At 42.4% G+C, this 19,168-nt stretch overlaps 1 protein-coding gene across 3 annotated transcripts in view; it reads left to right on the top strand.

The window, feature by feature from the left end:
- The window catches only part of UNC5C (unc-5 netrin receptor C), a 458,529-nt gene that overhangs the window by 264,277 nt on the left and 175,084 nt on the right, over positions 1 to 19,168 (top strand). For all 3 annotated transcript variants that reach the window (XM_086961949.1, XM_086961951.1, XM_086961950.1), the window contains exon 4: positions 12,740 to 12,843. In XM_086961949.1, the coding sequence (XP_086818075.1) occupies positions 12,740 to 12,843 (104 nt within the window). The remainder of the gene's footprint in view (positions 1 to 12,739; positions 12,844 to 19,168) is intronic.

Here is a 19,168-nt window from a genome sequence, read left to right as displayed (position 1 = left end):
GAGCATTTTGGAAGCCAAACTCCATATAAAGAGCAGTTCAGGAAGAATCCGCTGAACCTCTGTATGAGAACCACAAGTGCTGGGGAAGCTACACTCGTAAAGGCTTGAAAAAAGGTCAGTCAGAAAAGGTCCCCGCCAAAGTGGAAAGTAACAAATAGCTACCAGCAGTAGCTTACTGCAACTCTCTCCATAGAAAGATCAAGTCAAAGAGACTGCGCTCAAATGGAAGTGCCTGAGTGACTCCCTCCGCCTAGGAAACATGCACTATTATAAAATATAAAAACCCAAGTATAAATCCATTTCGGTGTTAGATCATCTCGAGCCACTGAAGAGGAATCGTCCGATGGTCCGCAGCTTCTTCCTTTGTTTCCCAGGAGAAATGCACAATGTCAACAGGGTACTACTTAAAAGTGTAATTTAGTTGCTAGACATTCATGTGCTTGTAACATTTGCTTTGGGTTTCCATGAGAAACTTCAGCGATATCTAACAAGTGGCTATTCAGTGTTCGACTGCGTAACAAGGAACTGCTCTAAAGACAGAAACATTTTATTTGCAACGTCCTGGTTAAGTCATGAGATTCACGTCTTCATGTAAGCAGTATTGTTTTAATATACTGTTCAGTATTCAGCATTGTATGAGTATGTAAAAGCTCAACTATCTAAATACAATGAGAACATGTAGCTCGGAAAAGAAATACATTTTATGAAGTGCACGCATTCCACAGCAATTGCAAGTTTAAACAGGCCACATTTAGGTCATCTATTAAACACATTTGTGAATGGTTCAGCAATTCTTTAAAGCCATTTATTTATTAAAGAGAAAATAAGGAAATATAAAAATATAAAAAGAAGATTAGAACATTGGAATGTTGGGAGCTTTATTGCAGACAATAAAGTGCTCCCTGCTTCTACGGGCCGGTAAAGGCCAGCAGAGCAACATTTCAATGTTCTACAAAGGCTTCTCGAAGCTCGAGGGGATTTATATCCCCTCGAGCTTCGAGAACCCTTTGTTTAATTTGTTAGAAATTTCTTCCCTCTAGTGGCAGAATGTTCTGATAGTCTTATAGCCCTTTGTAGCAGGGCTATACCGGCTATTAAAGTCCCGCTGTCTCGTTAAAGTCCCTCGCCTTCGGCTCGGGCCTTTAACGATTCAGCGGGCCTTTAATAGCCGGTATAGCCCGCTACAGCGGGCTATAAGGCTATAGTAAGGCCTAGTCTGGGCCAAGCAATGGAAATATGATAGAAATGAAAGGTTACTGCGTTTTGCACTAATTTTCTGCATATCATTTTAAAAACAAGCTGCGTGATAACTCTGCACCCAAGCTTTTATAGGTTTGATAGAGGCACATTTTCCCATGTGTTATACATTCTGTTAAGTTTCAAGCTTGATTTTCCTTCTCTATCAATCCCCACTATGCATGCATCATAACAGTTTGTGGAGATCTGTCTGGAGCTGACCTTATTTTTGGCATAGGAAACAATGTTTCTTATTTTTTGTGCCAATTTTCTATTAAACCATCACCCAGGCAGTCCTGCAACACTGTTTGCAAAGCATCCCACTGCACTTTGTTGCAATAGAAGATTATGGCAAGAGTTTGATGAAAATATATATATTTTTTGTATAAAGGCTGACCTTATCTAAGGCTTTTTCAAAAAACAAGCTCTAGAAACTCCACCTCCTCATTCATCAGTTCACACCATGCATTTTTTTTTACCTGGATTGGTTCAATGTTCTTTTATTAGCATGTAAAGGATATATTATTATTTATGTATTACATTTATTTATGTAGTGCGAATGTAACAAAATGGTTGGAAGAGTATTTCACATGTAATAGGAAATACAATAAAACATTTGTAGAGAAAAAGCACAGCAATATATGACATGAAGTACCCTTTCTTACACACTGCAAGGTTTCCTTTGTGAGTTTAAAGGCTGAGTTCCTTAATTGGGTCATGGTACTCTGAGGTCGCTTGTGCTATCCTTTTAAAATATGTCAGGGGTTATTTTATTCCTTATATTACTTTGACATACTATTACCCTTCCCCCAAAAAACCCACATCCTTGGCCCAGGGATCTTATGCCTTAGAGCAAACAAGTGTAGTTGAAAATATGTAAAATAAATGCAGTGAGAAATTAGAAACATCAATATACAAATAGTAATTTGTTGCAAATATATTCTAAACAGTTTAATGTAAGTCACTTTCTAAATTAATTCTAGTTCATAATGTCTCGTAATGTACATCAATATTTTGCTTTTCTGCAATAAACTATAGCTGTGTTGAAAACAAACAAGCTGCCATAAATGTTTCCATTTTGCTAATGACTATTCCTTTCAGGAGAACAGTCCTGAAAAGCTGAACAGTTATTTGTTAACTGTTTAAATAGCAGTTGGAATGCTGCCTTTTTGACCTGTCCTTCACACTGTCCCCTGGCACAGTAATGAGGCTCTGTGATACCACAGCTCAAATGTAATGCCTTTTTACATTGAACAGTTAACTAATTATTCCCAGCCCTAGCGATGTCACATATATACTGCAGTAAGAACATGAGAGAACGGTTTTAATCAGCTATTGCAGGTTTTCAAGTATAAAGACAGTAAAAAGTGGGAAAGGACACAGTGGCTGAGAGGGTCCCATTGGTAAATGGAAACTTATAGATGGCCTCTGAATAGGTGCGCCGTCTGTTTTTTTCTGAATAATAACAGTTTATGGTTGAGTCCAAGATCCTCTGGCAGATGAAGGCATGGAGTCAGAAATGAGAAGTCTTGTTTCAGTGATTATTATTTTTTCTTTCAAGACTTCGGGTTAGCTGCTTGATGCCTAGAACTGTTTACCTTGGTGTAAAGCTAACTAATTTGTTCATATTACCTCAGAAATTAATATTCTGTCTGAATTAACTTTCTTTGCACACCATTTAATTCTGCACCTTACTGTCTGCAATGGTAAATCAGCTGTAATGCATTCATTGACAACAATAGTAGATGCCATTTTTTATTGAAACGGTGACCTTTAAGTATACCAATAACATTGTCCCTGTTCTTCTGCTGCTACTGCGTAATGAGATTACACGGGTGTGTTCACGTCCCATTCAGTACTGCCCTGGTGAGCCTGTTAAACTGACTTGACAGTGGCTCTGTTTCTGAGCTACGGAGACGCTGTTTTCAAGATGAAGGGCCACAATGTCGCGAAAGCGAGGCCAGTGGAACTCAAAGTCAAAAGTATTCGTCCTCACCGTGGCTGTCGAAGTGTTTCAGACGAGGCCTGCAAGTACAGGTGGACTAAGGCAGAGAGGGTAAAGGCGACCAGTTTATTAACCAAAGAATGATTGTAGATTTAGGGAATGTGTTAAGGACCTGTTGCTGAATGGTAGAAGGTGAAAGATGACGAACACACCAAGCCACAAACTAGTCTTGGTAATTGTGGTAAAACGGATGTATGACGTTACAATGCATACTTTTACAACGCCTACCTTTACAACGCAATTTTACACAGCAACATCCATTACAACGCATACCATTACAACGCATGCCATTACAATGAATTCTTTGAAACTACCTTTACAACGCATTCCACTACAACGCATACTACATTTACAACGCATACCATTACAACGCATAACATTACATTGCATGTAAGGTAAGTGTTTGATAGTGTAGGGGTAAAAATTACTATTCTAACTCCAAGGGGTGCAACAGTAGGGTAAGTGTTGGATAGTGTAGGGGTTAAAATGACTATTCTAACTCCAGGGGGTGCAACAGTAGGGTAAGTTTAGGATAGTGTAAGGGTACTATGTGTTGTAATGCTATGCTTTGTAATGGTATGCGTTGTAATGACTGCATTGTAATGGCATGCATTGTAGTGGTGTGCGTTGTGGTGTCATGCATTGTAATGGTTGCGTTGTAAATGCATGCTTTGTAATGGATGTTGCGTTGTAAAAGTTTTGTTGTAATGGTAGTGCGGTGTACAAGTTGCATTGTAAAGGTACAGCCAAGATGGATCGCACACCACTAGCCTCTCCTCCGGGTCGCCCCTTAGCACTCTGGTACATGTAGTGCATGTAGATGGACGAGTAAGAAGTTTTTGAATCTACAAATTTGCGTTGTAAAGGTTGTTTCCCTGGTAAAACCAGTCAATGACTGAAAAAACTAGTAATGACCCATGAGCAAAAACGCAAGGACAATGCCGATAACTGAGTACAATCTGTTTTATGAGAACAGGTATTGTAGATGCTTGGCAATCTTTGTTCACCAACAGATCAGGATATGGTGAAACACAACTTTTGGTATAACTTTACAAAATAATTAGCCTTCTGTTGAAAGAGGGTGAAACAACAGCAATTCAGTGCCTGAACTTCTTCCAGGCTTCTGGTGTCCTATGATCTGCACCCCAAACTACGTTAGACATTGTATTTGTTCTGTTCATTAGGGACACAAAATTTCCACAGATATGCACTGGAGCTGGATTTTACACCCATAACCCTAGTGGGCCAAACACGGCGTGGCCTCCCACAAAGAACACAGCAGCATTAGACATGAGTACAGTGCTCTCAACTACAACGTAAATGCAGAACCCAGGCAGAACAATTTGCACTAGATTGCGATGTTACAATTAGCACTTCCCATCAGGAAGAAATATAAAAAAGATGTAAAAAAAAAGAGGCAGTAATTCTCTTGCTTTGCAGCCTTGTGGAATTATCATAGTCTCTTGAGGGCCGGTCTCAAAGTCTATTAAAACTAAAAATGGTATTAAAGAGCTGTGCTCATTGACCGTGTAATAGAATTAGCTGAAAAGTAATTTGAAAGTGTGAAGGATGCATATGCCAGAGAAGCTGCTCATGTTTGCCTTAAGAGATTGCTCGTGAAGACGCACTTGTGTCGCTTTACTGCAGTCAGACCTTCTCCATGCTGTCGGCCTTCCTCCCCAGGCGCTACTGAAAGATTAATCTCCACTTCTGGATTGCTATAGGTTCTGCTAGCTAACAGCAAATTATAAATGTTTTCAGCATTAAATAGCGTCATGAAGTGGTGCACATCTTCATGGTACCCTGTAGAGAGCCAGATTTAAGGGGAATGTGAACCGGATATCGGGGGAACAAACTGCGGACTACCATCACCCTAGCCATCTATAAGGAAGCTAACATGCTATTAGAAGGTACGTGTTATTAATATTCAGCAGGACAAGAAAATGCCAACTCCTCACCCGGAGATAAACTGCCAACCGCCATTTCCCCGTTCATCACAAATCCTTCGCCCCGCATTCCATGCATTCATCTGATGCACATGGCCACTGGCACCAGAAGGATGCGACTCAACACATCATCCCCCTATACAATGAATAAAGAACAGATTTCCAAACAAAGATGCATAATACTCAGAAAGGTGGTACTTTACCGTGTCTAAGTAACAATATGCAATGCAGGGAGATAAACTGCCAAGTGTCGGTTCCCTTCCTTCTGGTGCGTGTGGCCACTGGCACCAGAAGGATGGAACCCAACACCATCCAACATAGTTCTTCCTCCAGAAGCCCTGTCCTGCTTTACTTGTCCAACAGTGTTATCATTGAAATGGATATTTAATAGGGCAGGTATTCTCTATCACACAGCAACTTTGTAATGCTGAAATGTGCCTTTAGTCTTCCATTTAAAGTATCACACTACGCTGAGAATTGATAATGGAATTCCTTTCCAATTAAATAAGTTCCTGCAAATTTATAGGACTCAACTGAGCTTGCACAAGCATCTTGAGGCAACTTACAAGGCAAATACTACACCATGGAAAATAACCGAACACCTATCTCTGGTTCAAATGATGGGCTCTTCCAAAAACACCACTTTGTCCCTATTCCAAGTTGCAGAACTCTGTACGTGAAGTTAATACAGCACCTTGTAAATGCTGAACCGTACGGTCTTGATATTTGGTGCATGCAGTAAGGCCACCCTAAAACCACAGGACTGGTAATGAGCCTGAAAGTCTGCTCTCCCAGGGAGCTTGTGCTTCTCCTGAGAGATCAACAGAATCAACAACGCGGCAAAGAGTAACATAAAAACGGAGGATATAGATTGAGCGACAGACTGAAAATAAAATATGAGAGCTGAGAAAGAGAGAGACAAGCAGTCCAAACTGAGGTTAAAGAGAAGAAAAGTGAAGAATATTTCGTATTTTATAAAAAATGGGTGAAGAATGTTTGTGGTTTACTCATCAAACCCGTACTGGCCTCATTTACAATACTTTGGTGCCCTGCAGCACAGCAGCCGAGCTCCAGCGCAGGCACCCTTGCGTCAATTTGCATGGCTGCCTGTGCTGAAGGGATGATTGTTTTTGTGCATGAAGGGACACCTTCTGGCACATAAACGATCATTGATGGCATTTTCCTCTGTTGCACGCATAGAAAGAGGAAAAAACGAGGAGAAATTAAAGTCATTCTCCTCGTTGCACCATTCCTCGTAAATATGGGAATGCTTCAGATTTCTTGGGTGTTGCGTGGGAACACCCAAAGCAACACCCGTGGAACTCCTCTTTAACACAGTGTTCTGCGTGAAAGGAGCACATATCTACAAGGCCATGATAAGCCATGTTAAGTGGCTTTGAGTCACCTTTTAACTATGCTGCGGCACATTGCACCAACAGAGTGTCAAAAAAGTGACGCTCCAGTGGTGCAAAAGTGCCACTAGGGGCTCGTAAATGAGGCCTTAGCTTTTTAAATTAACCTTTATCGTTGTAGTAGCCTCATTAGAATGACATATTTGGAGGTATTCAAGCAGGCTCTAATGAGCACATGGAAGTCAATCAATAAACAGTTTATCACTATCACATGTTGTTCAGTCGCTTATGTCAAACACCAGCTATTTATGCAGCACCCAGATCTGTTTTCTGAGCCCACCTCAGCAGCAAAGTGCCTGGAGATGCGCTTCTCCTCAGCAAGTGCCGGCCCCTCTGTCTGTACGCGAGAGCGCGTGTGATAAACAAGTATTGTGGTTTGCATGTGATGTAATGAGGCCTTCGGGTCACGTTGAAAACGTGTTTCCCATTAATTCCACCAAGGACAAAACCTTGGGTACAGATAAAGCCGAACATAGGTCAAGACCAGCTGTCAATAGCTGAAGGCATCTCCAGGCCTTGACCCTTCTCCTGAATGTTTTGGCGGCAAAAACACTCCTGCGCAGGAAGTAAGGCCTATTTTGTTTATTGTTCCTGTGACCACTCCTGTGAGTGAGATTGCAATAAATGAGTCCCAGTGGAACGCCTTTAGTAGTTGCTTCCTTCCGCAGCGAGAGAACTGATGAGATGCAGTGCTTTACATGTGTATCTAAGTGGTGTGTGATAAGTGGCGTACCGCAGTAGGGTGCTCAAGATGGGAGGAAAGAATAACAGAGACTCCTTTCGTAAAGAGAATGTTACTGATGTTCACCCAAGCATGTGGTAAAAAGTGTACATAGAATGACTGAACCTATTTAGGGCAGTGGTAGTTTGTAGCAAACGGAATGACCTCAGTCACTGTCGACAGATAGATGGAATTTAAAAGCATAGTTTAATTATTTCACTTTTTTTCCTGCTAACATTTAAAAAATAAAATAAAATGTATATCGTTTGATTGAAAGTAGTAGACATACGTTTTGCATGGACTTTAGAGTGCTTGGCGTTGGGCAGCCTGATCATATTTGCCACATAAATTGAGGTACATTTTATATGCCTCACATCCACATTTGTTTCATGCTTGAAACTTCAAACATACTGATAAACACTGCTGGATCAGATGGTGTTGTGGTTGTGATGAGACGTGTTATATGCAAACACGTGGGCGTCCTATGGATAGAAATGCAATTGTGACATGTTGTCTATTCTTCCTGGCAGAGCCTTACAAATATTTCCCATTCTTACTTGCATCTCGCCCAGCACCCCATTGTAAACTCAAATGTTAGGTCACCAAGGCCCTGCACCGGAAAATGGAGTGAATATTGTATACTCTCCACACACCCCATTCTCCCAGGAGCAATCATGGGTACAGATACCAAGCTAACTATCAAGCACCTAGCCTAGGTTTAATTTGCAGCAAGACACATAGGAGCATATTTACAAGGAGCTAGCACTGCCGCAGCATAATTATTTTTTTTACACAGAGGTGGCACCATCAGTGCTCCACACTGATCCATATTTACAAATGGACGCATTGGGCCAAATGCGCCAGTTTGTAGCAGTCTGTGTCACATTATACCTGCACCAGGTATAATGTTCACAAGGTAGGTGTTCCCACGTTAAAAGCCACGTAGAACTGATGCAGTGAAATTTACATCTTTTTACTGTGTCACTCTACGACTTGACTGTATCAAAACGCCTACGCTTTCTCAAACCAGGCAAAAGGATTGATGCAGGGCTTTTAACATGGGACTCGCCTCCGTGTTCTGAAGCATTGCTGGAGTTGCATCCGTCTTACGACCATTTCCAGCAATACATCACCTTAGTGTCAAAAGATGCATCAGAATTTCTGACGGATCCATGAATCCTTGCGACATGGAGCACTGTATTGTAAATGCAGCACACCCATACCATCATTAAGGCATTTGCTCCAGGTGCAAGACATGGATGCCAATGCGTCAGTTCTTGTAAATATGCCCCATAGGGTCATATGCATGGAATAAGTGTAATTTCCCAGCATTTAAGCAGCTATGTTCTGAACATTCGAAAGAGAAGCTGCCCAAGGCGTTGGTCCCCATAGTTCATGCAATCAACAATAAGCTAGTGAGAACCAATGACTTTAGGTTCCAAGATTATAATACCTCTGAGTACTGTGTGGGTGGGGGCAAAAAGATCACCAAAGGGGCACAAGAAAGATCTGGGACTACTTATTCAAATTCAGATGAAAGAAAGTGTTTCCTTCACACAGAAAGAGCTCCAATCCCATTACACAGCAGAGATTCCATATTCCCTGGCTCATCATGTGCCTATAACCATACACCACAATCATAATTTCCATTTTATCTGCCACCAGCTGTAGATCTATCTATTGTGGAATGCAAGAACAACACAAGTGTATTGATCTCATGTAAATACAATTGAAAACATGTGTTTCCTCCTTTGATTGGCTGCTCTGTGATCTCCAGCACCCTATTAATGTCTCTCCTGCCTGCATCCACTGAGACCTGCTTTCAAAAGGCGGACTCTTCATTGTTCATAACACAAGACTGATGACAGGGGGGTGTTGTGGTAGTAAGCTTCTCCAGATTACCAGGTGATCAAAATGATTTGCGCCTTGCAGTTGGGAGTGCGCTACTTGGAAGTGTCGACAGAATATATATACAGTTTCACACGCCTTTTCTTCCCTCAAGCACACGTGGTAGAGCAAGGGGTCTCCTGTGGTATCGTTCGCATTAAAATTGACTTTGCGTTTTTAGTTCTTTCTACATCTGATTGGAGCTGAGCCGCTGGAAGCGGCTAGGCTTTGATTTTGTAAAGGCTTTGATTTGCTGGTTTTCTGCAGCAATGTTCTTGCCACAGTTCCTGGAGACAGCACTGCTTAAGAGCATGGAAGATTCCCTAAGGTCCATCAAGGTCACAAATTCATCTTTCTGTGACAGTAATGCAGAATTGTTCTCCGCGCTCCTCCAGGTTTACATCTAATTTCTGTCTGACAAGTGTCCCCTTTAGGTACTTATTCATTAGTCAACCTTGCATTAGGATCTGTCTGTAGGGCAATGTGGCCTGCCGCAAAGCCCATTGCTCAGCAATGACAAAGGATATCCGAAAAGTGACGCCCACCCTAAATGACAAATTAAATGCACTATCAAAGACAAAACATATGTTATGGGTGGGGGCAGGGTGGCTGGACTAATGTTCGGATCCTAAATGTCTGCAACGAATTCCGTAGTATTGGGATTGCACCTTTTTGCTCAGAAACCACATTTAAAGCTTAGGGAAAAAATGAGGTTATCATTTTATTTTCGAGTTCAGCGGTGATTGAATTTTAGGGTCTGTAGAGTTCAGTGCATTTCGTAATTTGCCGCTGTAGAAGGAGTGCCAGTGACATTAGCCCTGTCCGTCAAATTTGAAGGGCCACCAGAAGTGAGATTTGACAGATGACGACAGCCCGGTGATCTAATCTCAGTTCTAATATGTGTGGCCGCTGTCTCATGGACGTGGCCAGTGAAGTGAGACACGGGTGAGTGGGGATTATGACCTGGGCAAGAGAATACTCAATGTATTTGAGCGACACGTGGAGGCGGGCACTGCTGCAAGTGACAAGCCCACTTGAGAAGGTGTGCAGCATGTCCCTCTGCTAGTGGTAGCTGCTAATACCTTCGGAAAACAGACCGAATGTTTTCTGAACATATCACACCATGAGATTAGCATAAACCCTTGCCTTACTCTGGCTGATAGCCACTGTTGCTGTGAAGCATATGCTTTATCCCTAAATGAGGCTGTTTACAGTAAAGTAAAACAGCATTATTAAGAGAGCAGCCGTGCTCGTTGCTCCATATAATCAGAGACATTTCGCCTTGTTGGTGTCTTGCTCCTCAAACGTTCCCGGATCACTGTACTTCTTTGTAACCACCCCTAAAGCTAACATTTGAATGTATCCTTTGTTGGTCGGGACAGCAAGGGCAACATACTTCTCAATAAATACTTATTAAAAAGTAAATATCTTGCGGTTCTCTTAGAGACAGCACCACAGTTAATCTTTCTGTTAATGTTTGTAGGTGTATATGTGGCACCTTCTCAGTGGTTTTGTGTGAACTTTCTTGCGTACATTTATAACATAGTAGCTAATCCGTAGGTGCAGGTTTAAATAACATGCATCAGTGCCACGCGGACTTTGCAAAAAGCTACCTTAAACCAGTGCTTAATTTGTAGAAAAAATAAGTGCCAGGGCCTTCGTCAGGAGGCCATTTCAGCTTGCACCACCCATTGCCCCTTCCAAAGCTGCCAATTTTACCACCAACTCAAGTACTAACCATCACTCCCTACAAGTTTGACAATTCAGACTATTCCAGGCCCCCAAAGCTATAAGAATGGCTTGGATGGGAGGTATTATCCATTTTTAATGTATATTGAATTAAAATATAACTGTTGTTGTGCTCATCTCTAAATTAATCAGACAGCGCCATTATGTGGCAGACTGTCATAAGCATTGGTGTTGCCAATTAAGTGCCGGTGCCGAGCACCGAAAACCACTGGCTCAAATTAAGCACTGAAGTATGGCAGCTGATGGTTGAGTCGTGCCAAACACTCATACTGTCTTTGGAAATCACGCATCCCGTCAGGCAATATGCGCCATACTTGTAAATCGCTAAGACCCACTTGGCCGGATCCCCTTCACAATTGCTTTTACTGTGTTTCTGCCACCCTTTGAATGGCAGCTGCACGCAATGTCTAAAGGTCCTTTGGAGGTGTTCTTCCATGTTTCTACCAGCCAGTGTATATTGTCAGGCATGTTAGGCACACTTCTAGAATGTATTTTCTGCTGAAAATTGTTTTTTTTTGCTTTTGTGTGTTATTGCCCTAGGTATTTCAATGTATGTGCTAGCCTTTCTCCTTTCTTCAGATGTAAGGGAGTCAGTTATCCATGTGAACTGTGGGTGAGCTTTATCGGGCCTAGGGGGTCCACTGGCCAGTCATCGGGTAGGTTTTTGGCACAGCGCTGGTAGCTTCATGGAAATTAGGTCCTGATTAGCAAACCATCTTATCATTTCAATTAGTGCGGACAGCCTCATCCTAGGACCCATGAAGGCATTTGACAAAAATACACATTAATAATAAAAAATGTTTAAAAGTTCAAAAATAAGTGTTATTTGGAAGGAGGCCAGCTGGATATGCTGAGTCTTACTCAGGTTGTGGAACCCTTGCAAATCTTTACGTGAGTCCTGGACTGTTAGTGGCAGCATTTCAAAATCTTTGAAGTGAGCCTCAAAAAATCATGCACATCCCTCCGTCTTACCACCACTCACCAAATTGTGGATATTAAACTATTAGTAGAAATGTGATTATGTACCATGTTAATGTCTAATTCAGAAGTTTTACTTTGCATGCCAAATTCCTCCAATAGACCTATTTGTAATGATTTGGTGTGTAAGGTCCAAAAACTGCATGTACCTTCCACTTACCTTAAAAATATATTACAAAAAAAAAACCACACAAAATCTGTTGGCAGTAAAAGACAAACCTAATATTATACCATTCAGTAGAGGTCCCAGAACATATACATTCAAACAAGAAAAAAGGTGAAGTGTGCAAAAGGGGATTCAGGTCTGGAGACAAGTTGGATTGCAGGCTCTGCTTATCAATATGATTTCTGAATTACCATGGTAGTCAGAAAGCAAACCAGACGCGGGTTCTAGCAGTTATAGAGTACTGAATTAGAAAAAGTGTGATTCATTCAAAAAATGAGTTTGTATTCTGCTATTTGGAATGCAGAGCTAGGCAAATGGCGGCAGTCACAGGCAAGCATTCCCAGCTCTTTTAGTAGGATTCTCTTTCATATTGATAGGAAAGCATTCTGTGAATCCCGCTGAAACTCCATGTTGTGCTGTGACAGATGATTATATCTGATTCAATACAAAAGTAACCCTGGGATGGTAACCAGTATCTTTGCGCCCGGAGGTTTGCACATCAGAAGCTGCATCTGGTATTGCCTGTGTGTGTGTGTGCAAATCAATGTTTTAAAAAAAATCTTGACAAAAGTTAAAAGAGGGCAACTAAACGATTTAAAGAAAACTAAAACGTGCTTGCTTCTAATGACCTGTTTCTAGATTTACGGAAGACCTTTGAGCAGGAGCCCCTGGGGAAGGAAGTGTCTCTGGAACAGGAAGTCCTGCTGCAGTGTCGGCCGCCGGAAGGAGTCCCCGTGGCTGAGGTGAGTGGCAAGAGCTGGCTTCTAGCAGCAACGGGCTCCTCTTTATCCTAACAGAGCCTAATCTGCGGCTAATGGTGCAGTGAATCAGACTATGGCATGATGGATGTGCGGTAATGCAGCCCTAACCGCCGACCTTCCATATAGCAAGATAGATTGATTGGGAACTGATTAATGGCTTCAAAGTCAATTAGAGTGTGCTGCAGGGCAGAGCGACGGCCAGGTTTGGTTGGCTATTTCATTCCTCCCGCCTTTCGACAAATCGGAACACAGAGATCTTATGTTGGCTGTGTTTTTCACATTGATTTGGATTTAGGAAGTGTAGACGTCCCTTCTGTTATCTTTAAAAAGTAATAAAGCAATGGTGGCTAGCACAGCTTGGATGGTTCATCCAATGTATTAAAAATCCCACCGGGATGTAATCACACACAAATTAATGTATCACTGAGAAAAGGCGTGCATTGGGGAAATCTGATAAAAAAACTTCCAGAGCTTGAATTCAGGACAGATTAATCCATCTTCTGACACAACATATCTCTGTAATTTATTTGAAATTAAAGCCCGGCGGGAGTCCATCTTGATATCTGACTGGTGGGAAAATTGATTTGCCTCTATCTGATGATATTATTTTTATCACATCACCTGTGCATGCCAAAGTAACCAATGAGGAGTTGGTTTGTAGGGGATTTTTTTACATCAGTACCAGAATCTGCACAGTTCGCTTACTGTTTGATTGTAATATTGCGGTGAGGGGGTTCTGCCAGTGTTTAATAATGATTGGTAGTTAAACGTTTTCATTGTCATGTCTTTCACAACCACTCACCAGTGTCGGCTGCCAAATAAAGGGCACAGCTGGCCTTCTCACCTCGGTGGGAATACCAATAACCTGCAAGTGCAAATGGATGGTTCTGACTTTAATCAACGTATAATTTCAAAGTGGTTTGTAGAGAAGTCTTTTCTACCTGACAACAAGATTGGTGACTTCCCTTTGTGTTTCAAGCTCTTGAATTAGTAGGCGTCTGCACCTTCATCATTGGGACACCCTGTCTTTAGGGTGGGTAGGCTGCTGGCAAAGGAATTTCAATCCAGCACTAGACCTGCACTGTTATCTCCGAACGGGTAGCTCAGCAGCTGCTTTAAGTGCTGGATAAACTTGCGCACTTAAAGATCCCCGTTGATTGACCACTGTGCATGAATATTTCAGGGGTGCACTTGAGAGTGGGTTTCATCTTGAGGGATGAATCTGGGGAACCAAGTTAAACAGATATAACTGGGCTCCTGCCCTGAGGAGATTTACCAAAGTGGTTTATTAAAATCTGACCAATTGAAGGACATTCAAGAGGCTGATTCCTGAAGAAAATGTCAAAGATCTTTTAGAACTGTTTGTATAGATGCTGATCTTATAAATAAAGAGGTATATCTAAGAGTCAACGTTGATATGGAGACTTAGACTATCCACTGAATTGTATTGTTGTGTAGAGCATGTATGAGATCTAGGCCTCCCCCAAATCATCAAGAAGTGGGGCCATAATTAATTATATTTTGAAAAAATATAAAGACCTTGCAGAAGCCTCCACAAAGCACTCTGCCCAGCAATGAACCTTGCATCATGGCAAATAGAAGCGTTAAAAGCACATTCATAATATTGGTCCTTGCAAATGGGATTGTGCAGCAGAGGGCTACCATTCCCTTGAATGGGATGGGAGGTAGAAGAGACCGGGGGATTTGATCAACAGAAAAGGCAATGCTTTTCTGAAGATGGATAGCATGATTTGGTGTCAGATGAGGTGTTGTCAGAGTTGCATTGGAGCATGACAGGTCTGCTTGGAAGAGGTAGTGTGCCTGCCAAACATGGCATGTCCTTCACAATAGTTGTTGGCCTACTGTGTGCGATCTCTTTATCCTCAGTCCCTATGATGCCGCTGTGCTCTTCCTCGGCCTGCTCAAAGTATGCACCACCATTATGAGCAGCCTCTCTAGCAACACCGCTTCCCTCTTTTGACAGACTTTCTCCTCCCATGGTGAGTTTACAAAAGGGAGGAGTGAACCACAGCATTGGCAGTGCAACACCTGTATGTAGCACCACATCAGTGTTTGCTTGTAATATTTTGTTCTCAATTTCATATGGCAGGTGTGTTCCCACATCACAATGCACGTGTAAAAACTAGGTATAGCATGTGTTACGGAGATTATAATCTCCCACAAATTATCTGTTTACCTGCTTTTCTTTTACGACACACCCAGCTTGCCCTCTTGCGACATTTCACCACATCTCTTGGAAAACTTTGGCCTGTCCTAGTTCTTACTGACACTCTTGACTTTCTCATTGTTCATCTCAATTACTAGGAAGGAGACAAAAGCTTACTCGTGGGTTCACTCAACTTCTAATGTTTAAAGTCAACGCATCAAAGGGAGTGAACGAGATATGAGAGAAGTTACTTGTCCCAAATACTTGCAAATTCTTCAGTTAATACCGCTGGATCAGGAGTCAACGGCCTCGAACTAGGCAGAACGCTCACTATAGCATTCCTTGTAATTTTGATTGTAACTTGGCCTTGTATTTTTTTTTTCCTTTTTTCTGTAAGAGGATGATGGCTTGTGCAGAGAGGGTGGTTGCGGGAGGGGTTCTCTTGTGTGTTTTGTTCTTTCATCTGCACTGTTGACAGGTGAGGTTTTACCTGTTGTTTAAAACTCAGGAAGTTGTTCTACTATTCAGAACCAGTCCTGCTCACTACGGGGCCTGCCTCCGAGTTGTTGGCTATACTCGCTGTGTCATGTACTATTTAAACGCTCTGCTGGATTGATGATGTAGGCAGGAAGCTGTGTCTATCAACTATGCCTTCCGTTAATAAAAAATATTGATTCCCAAAGGGAGTGAACGCACCTTAGGGAGTGAACACAGTTAAGGGGGCATACATACTGACTTTAACCTACCTAGGCATCCCTTATGGTTTTTAAACGGAATCCCGTCCATTGTGTTTTTTTTACTGGTATGCTTCATCCTCGAGTCCTCGCACAGATACACAGCAGTATCTGGGCGACTCAACCTTGATAACTCAAGGGAGCCATTTCTGGGTTTTTTTTCTTAGGGGAATCTATAACTAAAATTTCCTCAGGCTGTCCTACAATCACTGATAGTGGTTTTATGTATTTGTGAGACTGTAACAAGGATGTGTTAAAGTCAGTGTTCTCATCATTCAGCTGCTTAGCTAGCATACATGTGCCAAGACACATGTGGTAAGGACATGAAGTATCTGCTCACAGGCTTAGAAAGAGATTTCATTGGACCACTTTACCTATATGTTTTTACAGTTGAGTGAATTCAATTAATATTATACAAATGCCTCCCTTTACACAATATTGCTTTAAGTTGTTTGTTGTAAGTTGTGAAGAGTAGGTTTTTAACCCATCAGAGATCGAAGATTAATTGACCCACCTCATTAAGGCATTGAAATCTCAGGACCTTAGGCCCAACACTGGTCAGTCTGACACCATTAGACCAAAAGACCGGGCAGGTGAGTTGGGCATTGCAGCCGTGATGGGATAGAGAGTAGGAAGGGAAGTGCGGCATGGCAGGTAATCAATCTAGCATAGTGCTAATATCACTGGCTGACGATCCGGAATCGGATCAAGTTTAAATCACTTTGTATAGTGTACAAGGCACTTAACGATCAAGGACCGCATTTTCTTAAGGATCAGCTGATACCCTATAAACCTGCCAGACAGCTTCGATCCACCACTCTTAACCAACTAGTGGTCCCACGTTCTAAAACAGTTTCCTGGGGTGACCGCCGCTTTTTAGTCGCGGCACCCAAATTATGGAACACCTTGCCTCAAAACATCAGGTTAAGCTCCTCACTCCTGCAGTTTCGCAAGAGATTGAAGACCTGGCTTTTTAATCAGTAATACCTATTAATAACCTTCTGGAGCCATTAACATCTAGGTGCAATTATGTGAATTGTCTAGCGCCGAGACGCCTGTGGGTATTCGTTCACGCTTTTTAAATGGCAAAATTAAATTAAATTAAACTGATTGGTAGGAAAGCGGTATGGGAAACTGATAGGGGTGTAGCTGTCATTAGTTTAGTAGAAGCTGTGGTACCGCGTCCCAGTGGTCTAAGAGACATATTTCAGTCCAGCTTTGGATGTCTTCGATTACTCAGCAGATACCAGGGAACCCATTTTCCTTGCTCATCCTAGGCATCCTTGCCATGCTCTTTGACCTTAGAGGGGAGAAGGCATGGCAGATGGGCATTGCAGCACAAGGGGGTGAGTAAAAGAGTGCCTCAACAAGGCATAGTGGCATGAGGAATATGGTTACAATTTGCCGTGAGGAGCACATGCATGAGTGGAATAGTACTGATGGAATTGGCATAATGTGAAGTGGGCGTAAATTCCACCCAGCTGCCTTGCAACAGCTATGCACTCATTACCATTACAGTGTTTATAATGACCGTTTTACACCAACTGCCTCAGACTATGCATAAACATATGCCTACTTGTGTCTTTTAAAGATGACACTTGTTATCCCTAAAATAATGGCCAATTGTTCTCCACTTATTCTCGGCATACAGCATCTTCCTTCCTTGCTTTACTCAGAACCTTCCGAACACATCCCCTATTCCCCCTCTGAAGACTATTAAAAGATTCCCATTCCGCTTCAGTGCTTGGTTCGAGCCAGCGGTGCTCAGCATCGGCGCTTTTCATGCGCACCAGTTAAGGACATATTCCTCTATGTTAGGCACGGGGAGATTAAGAGATTTCTCCAGGATGTTGAGCTGGTTTCCCAGCTCTGAAGACGGCAGCTCTGGCCATTGCCCCACATCCTCTCCCCACTTTCACAGGTAGTAGTTGGTTCTGTTTTAGGCGGTGGTAACCAGGCTGGTGCAAGCTGCCTCCTGATGAGAGACATAGCGCTTATGTTTTTTTTACAAATTAACCCCTGTTCCGCTCTATATCAACAACAGTTCATTTGCCCTTAAGCAACAATCCCTCAACACAAGCACCCTACAAATTATTCCCTGAGCCTAAATTAATTGAAAAAATGAACCTCTTTAACTTCCCCTTTTCCCATGTTGAGATGGCGTCGCGGCTTGAAGTCACGCAGGCCCCAACTGATAACGCCATGGGCTCAGATGTTCGGCGCGCGGGGCCAGCGCACGTCACAGCGTGCGTGCGTTATAAAAGCCGGCGCGCAGGGTGACGTGAGGGGATCCAGTGTGCGCTGGCGGCGTAAGCGCTCCCTCGCCCTGTCTAACATATTGTTTCACTTTGTCAAGGAGCAGAGGCTCGTGTCTGCGGGCTAATTGGCGAGGAATCTCATTTGTACCAGGGCTCAGGACAGACACCAATTAACACTTGGCAAGCTCAAAAACCTTATGCCCGCTTGACATTCAAAAGAACCAGCCTTCATGTTTTTCCCCCTCCTAGCTTTTGATGTCTTGAGCGAGATCAAACACCCAGATTGGAGAACAGCCTAATAGCGCTTCTTTGTGGAGCCCTTTCAGTGCTATTAAAGGCACATCGACCAGAACTGTAATGGATATGAACGCCTTAATGTGACGCTTTATTACTGCCGTTTGCCGGAGCTGGTACGATAAATTAGAAAAAATGAGAAGATGAAAGGTAACTCGGTGGGTTGAAGGATTACATGATTTTTTAAATTTAGAAATGAACACGGCCTTTTGTTTAAGCCTCGCTTGTTTCCTAGAGAAATCTGCAGCATAGGAAACCGCACAATTGCTTTGGGATAGTGAGGGAAAATCCACCTGCAGCTGTTTACCACTGGTCTAAATGTAATAATATGACGAATGTCACAAGTTTGGGTGGACACTCAGGAGCGAGGCATTCATTCATTTAAATGTGATATATATATATATATATATATATATATATATATATATATATATATATATATACATACACACACACACACACACACACACACACACACACATATATATTACACAGGCAGCAATTGTGCCAGTCTAGTTATTAATAGGTTAGCGGTTCTGTAAGCTGTAAGTAAAGCATTTTTGTTTTCATAATAACTTGGGCACTGTTCGACAAATTTGGTCAAAACTTTAAAAAAAATATGTTGTACATCACTCTTGGTAGTTAATGGTCATTTTCATGCATGTGCAGCGTTGACCTGGTGCCTGTGGAAGCTAGGGCATAGGGCCTGGCCAAACCAAAAGCTGTGCACCGTTAGGGTTGGACGTATGTAGAGGTTGGTGCACAGGACCTTGATGGAGTCCAGGACCTACAGGCCACCCTTGCTGAGTATGGCCATAGGCTCCCCACAGGGATAGATGCCCACAACCCACCAA

The sequence above is a fragment of the Lissotriton vulgaris genome, chromosome 3_1 (assembly GCF_964263255.1).
Source record: "Lissotriton vulgaris chromosome 3_1, aLisVul1.2, whole genome shotgun sequence".
Lineage (NCBI taxonomy): Eukaryota > Metazoa > Chordata > Amphibia > Caudata > Salamandridae > Lissotriton > Lissotriton vulgaris.
The sequence above is the reverse complement of the archived record's forward strand: the minus strand, read 5'-3'. Positions and strand labels throughout refer to the sequence as shown.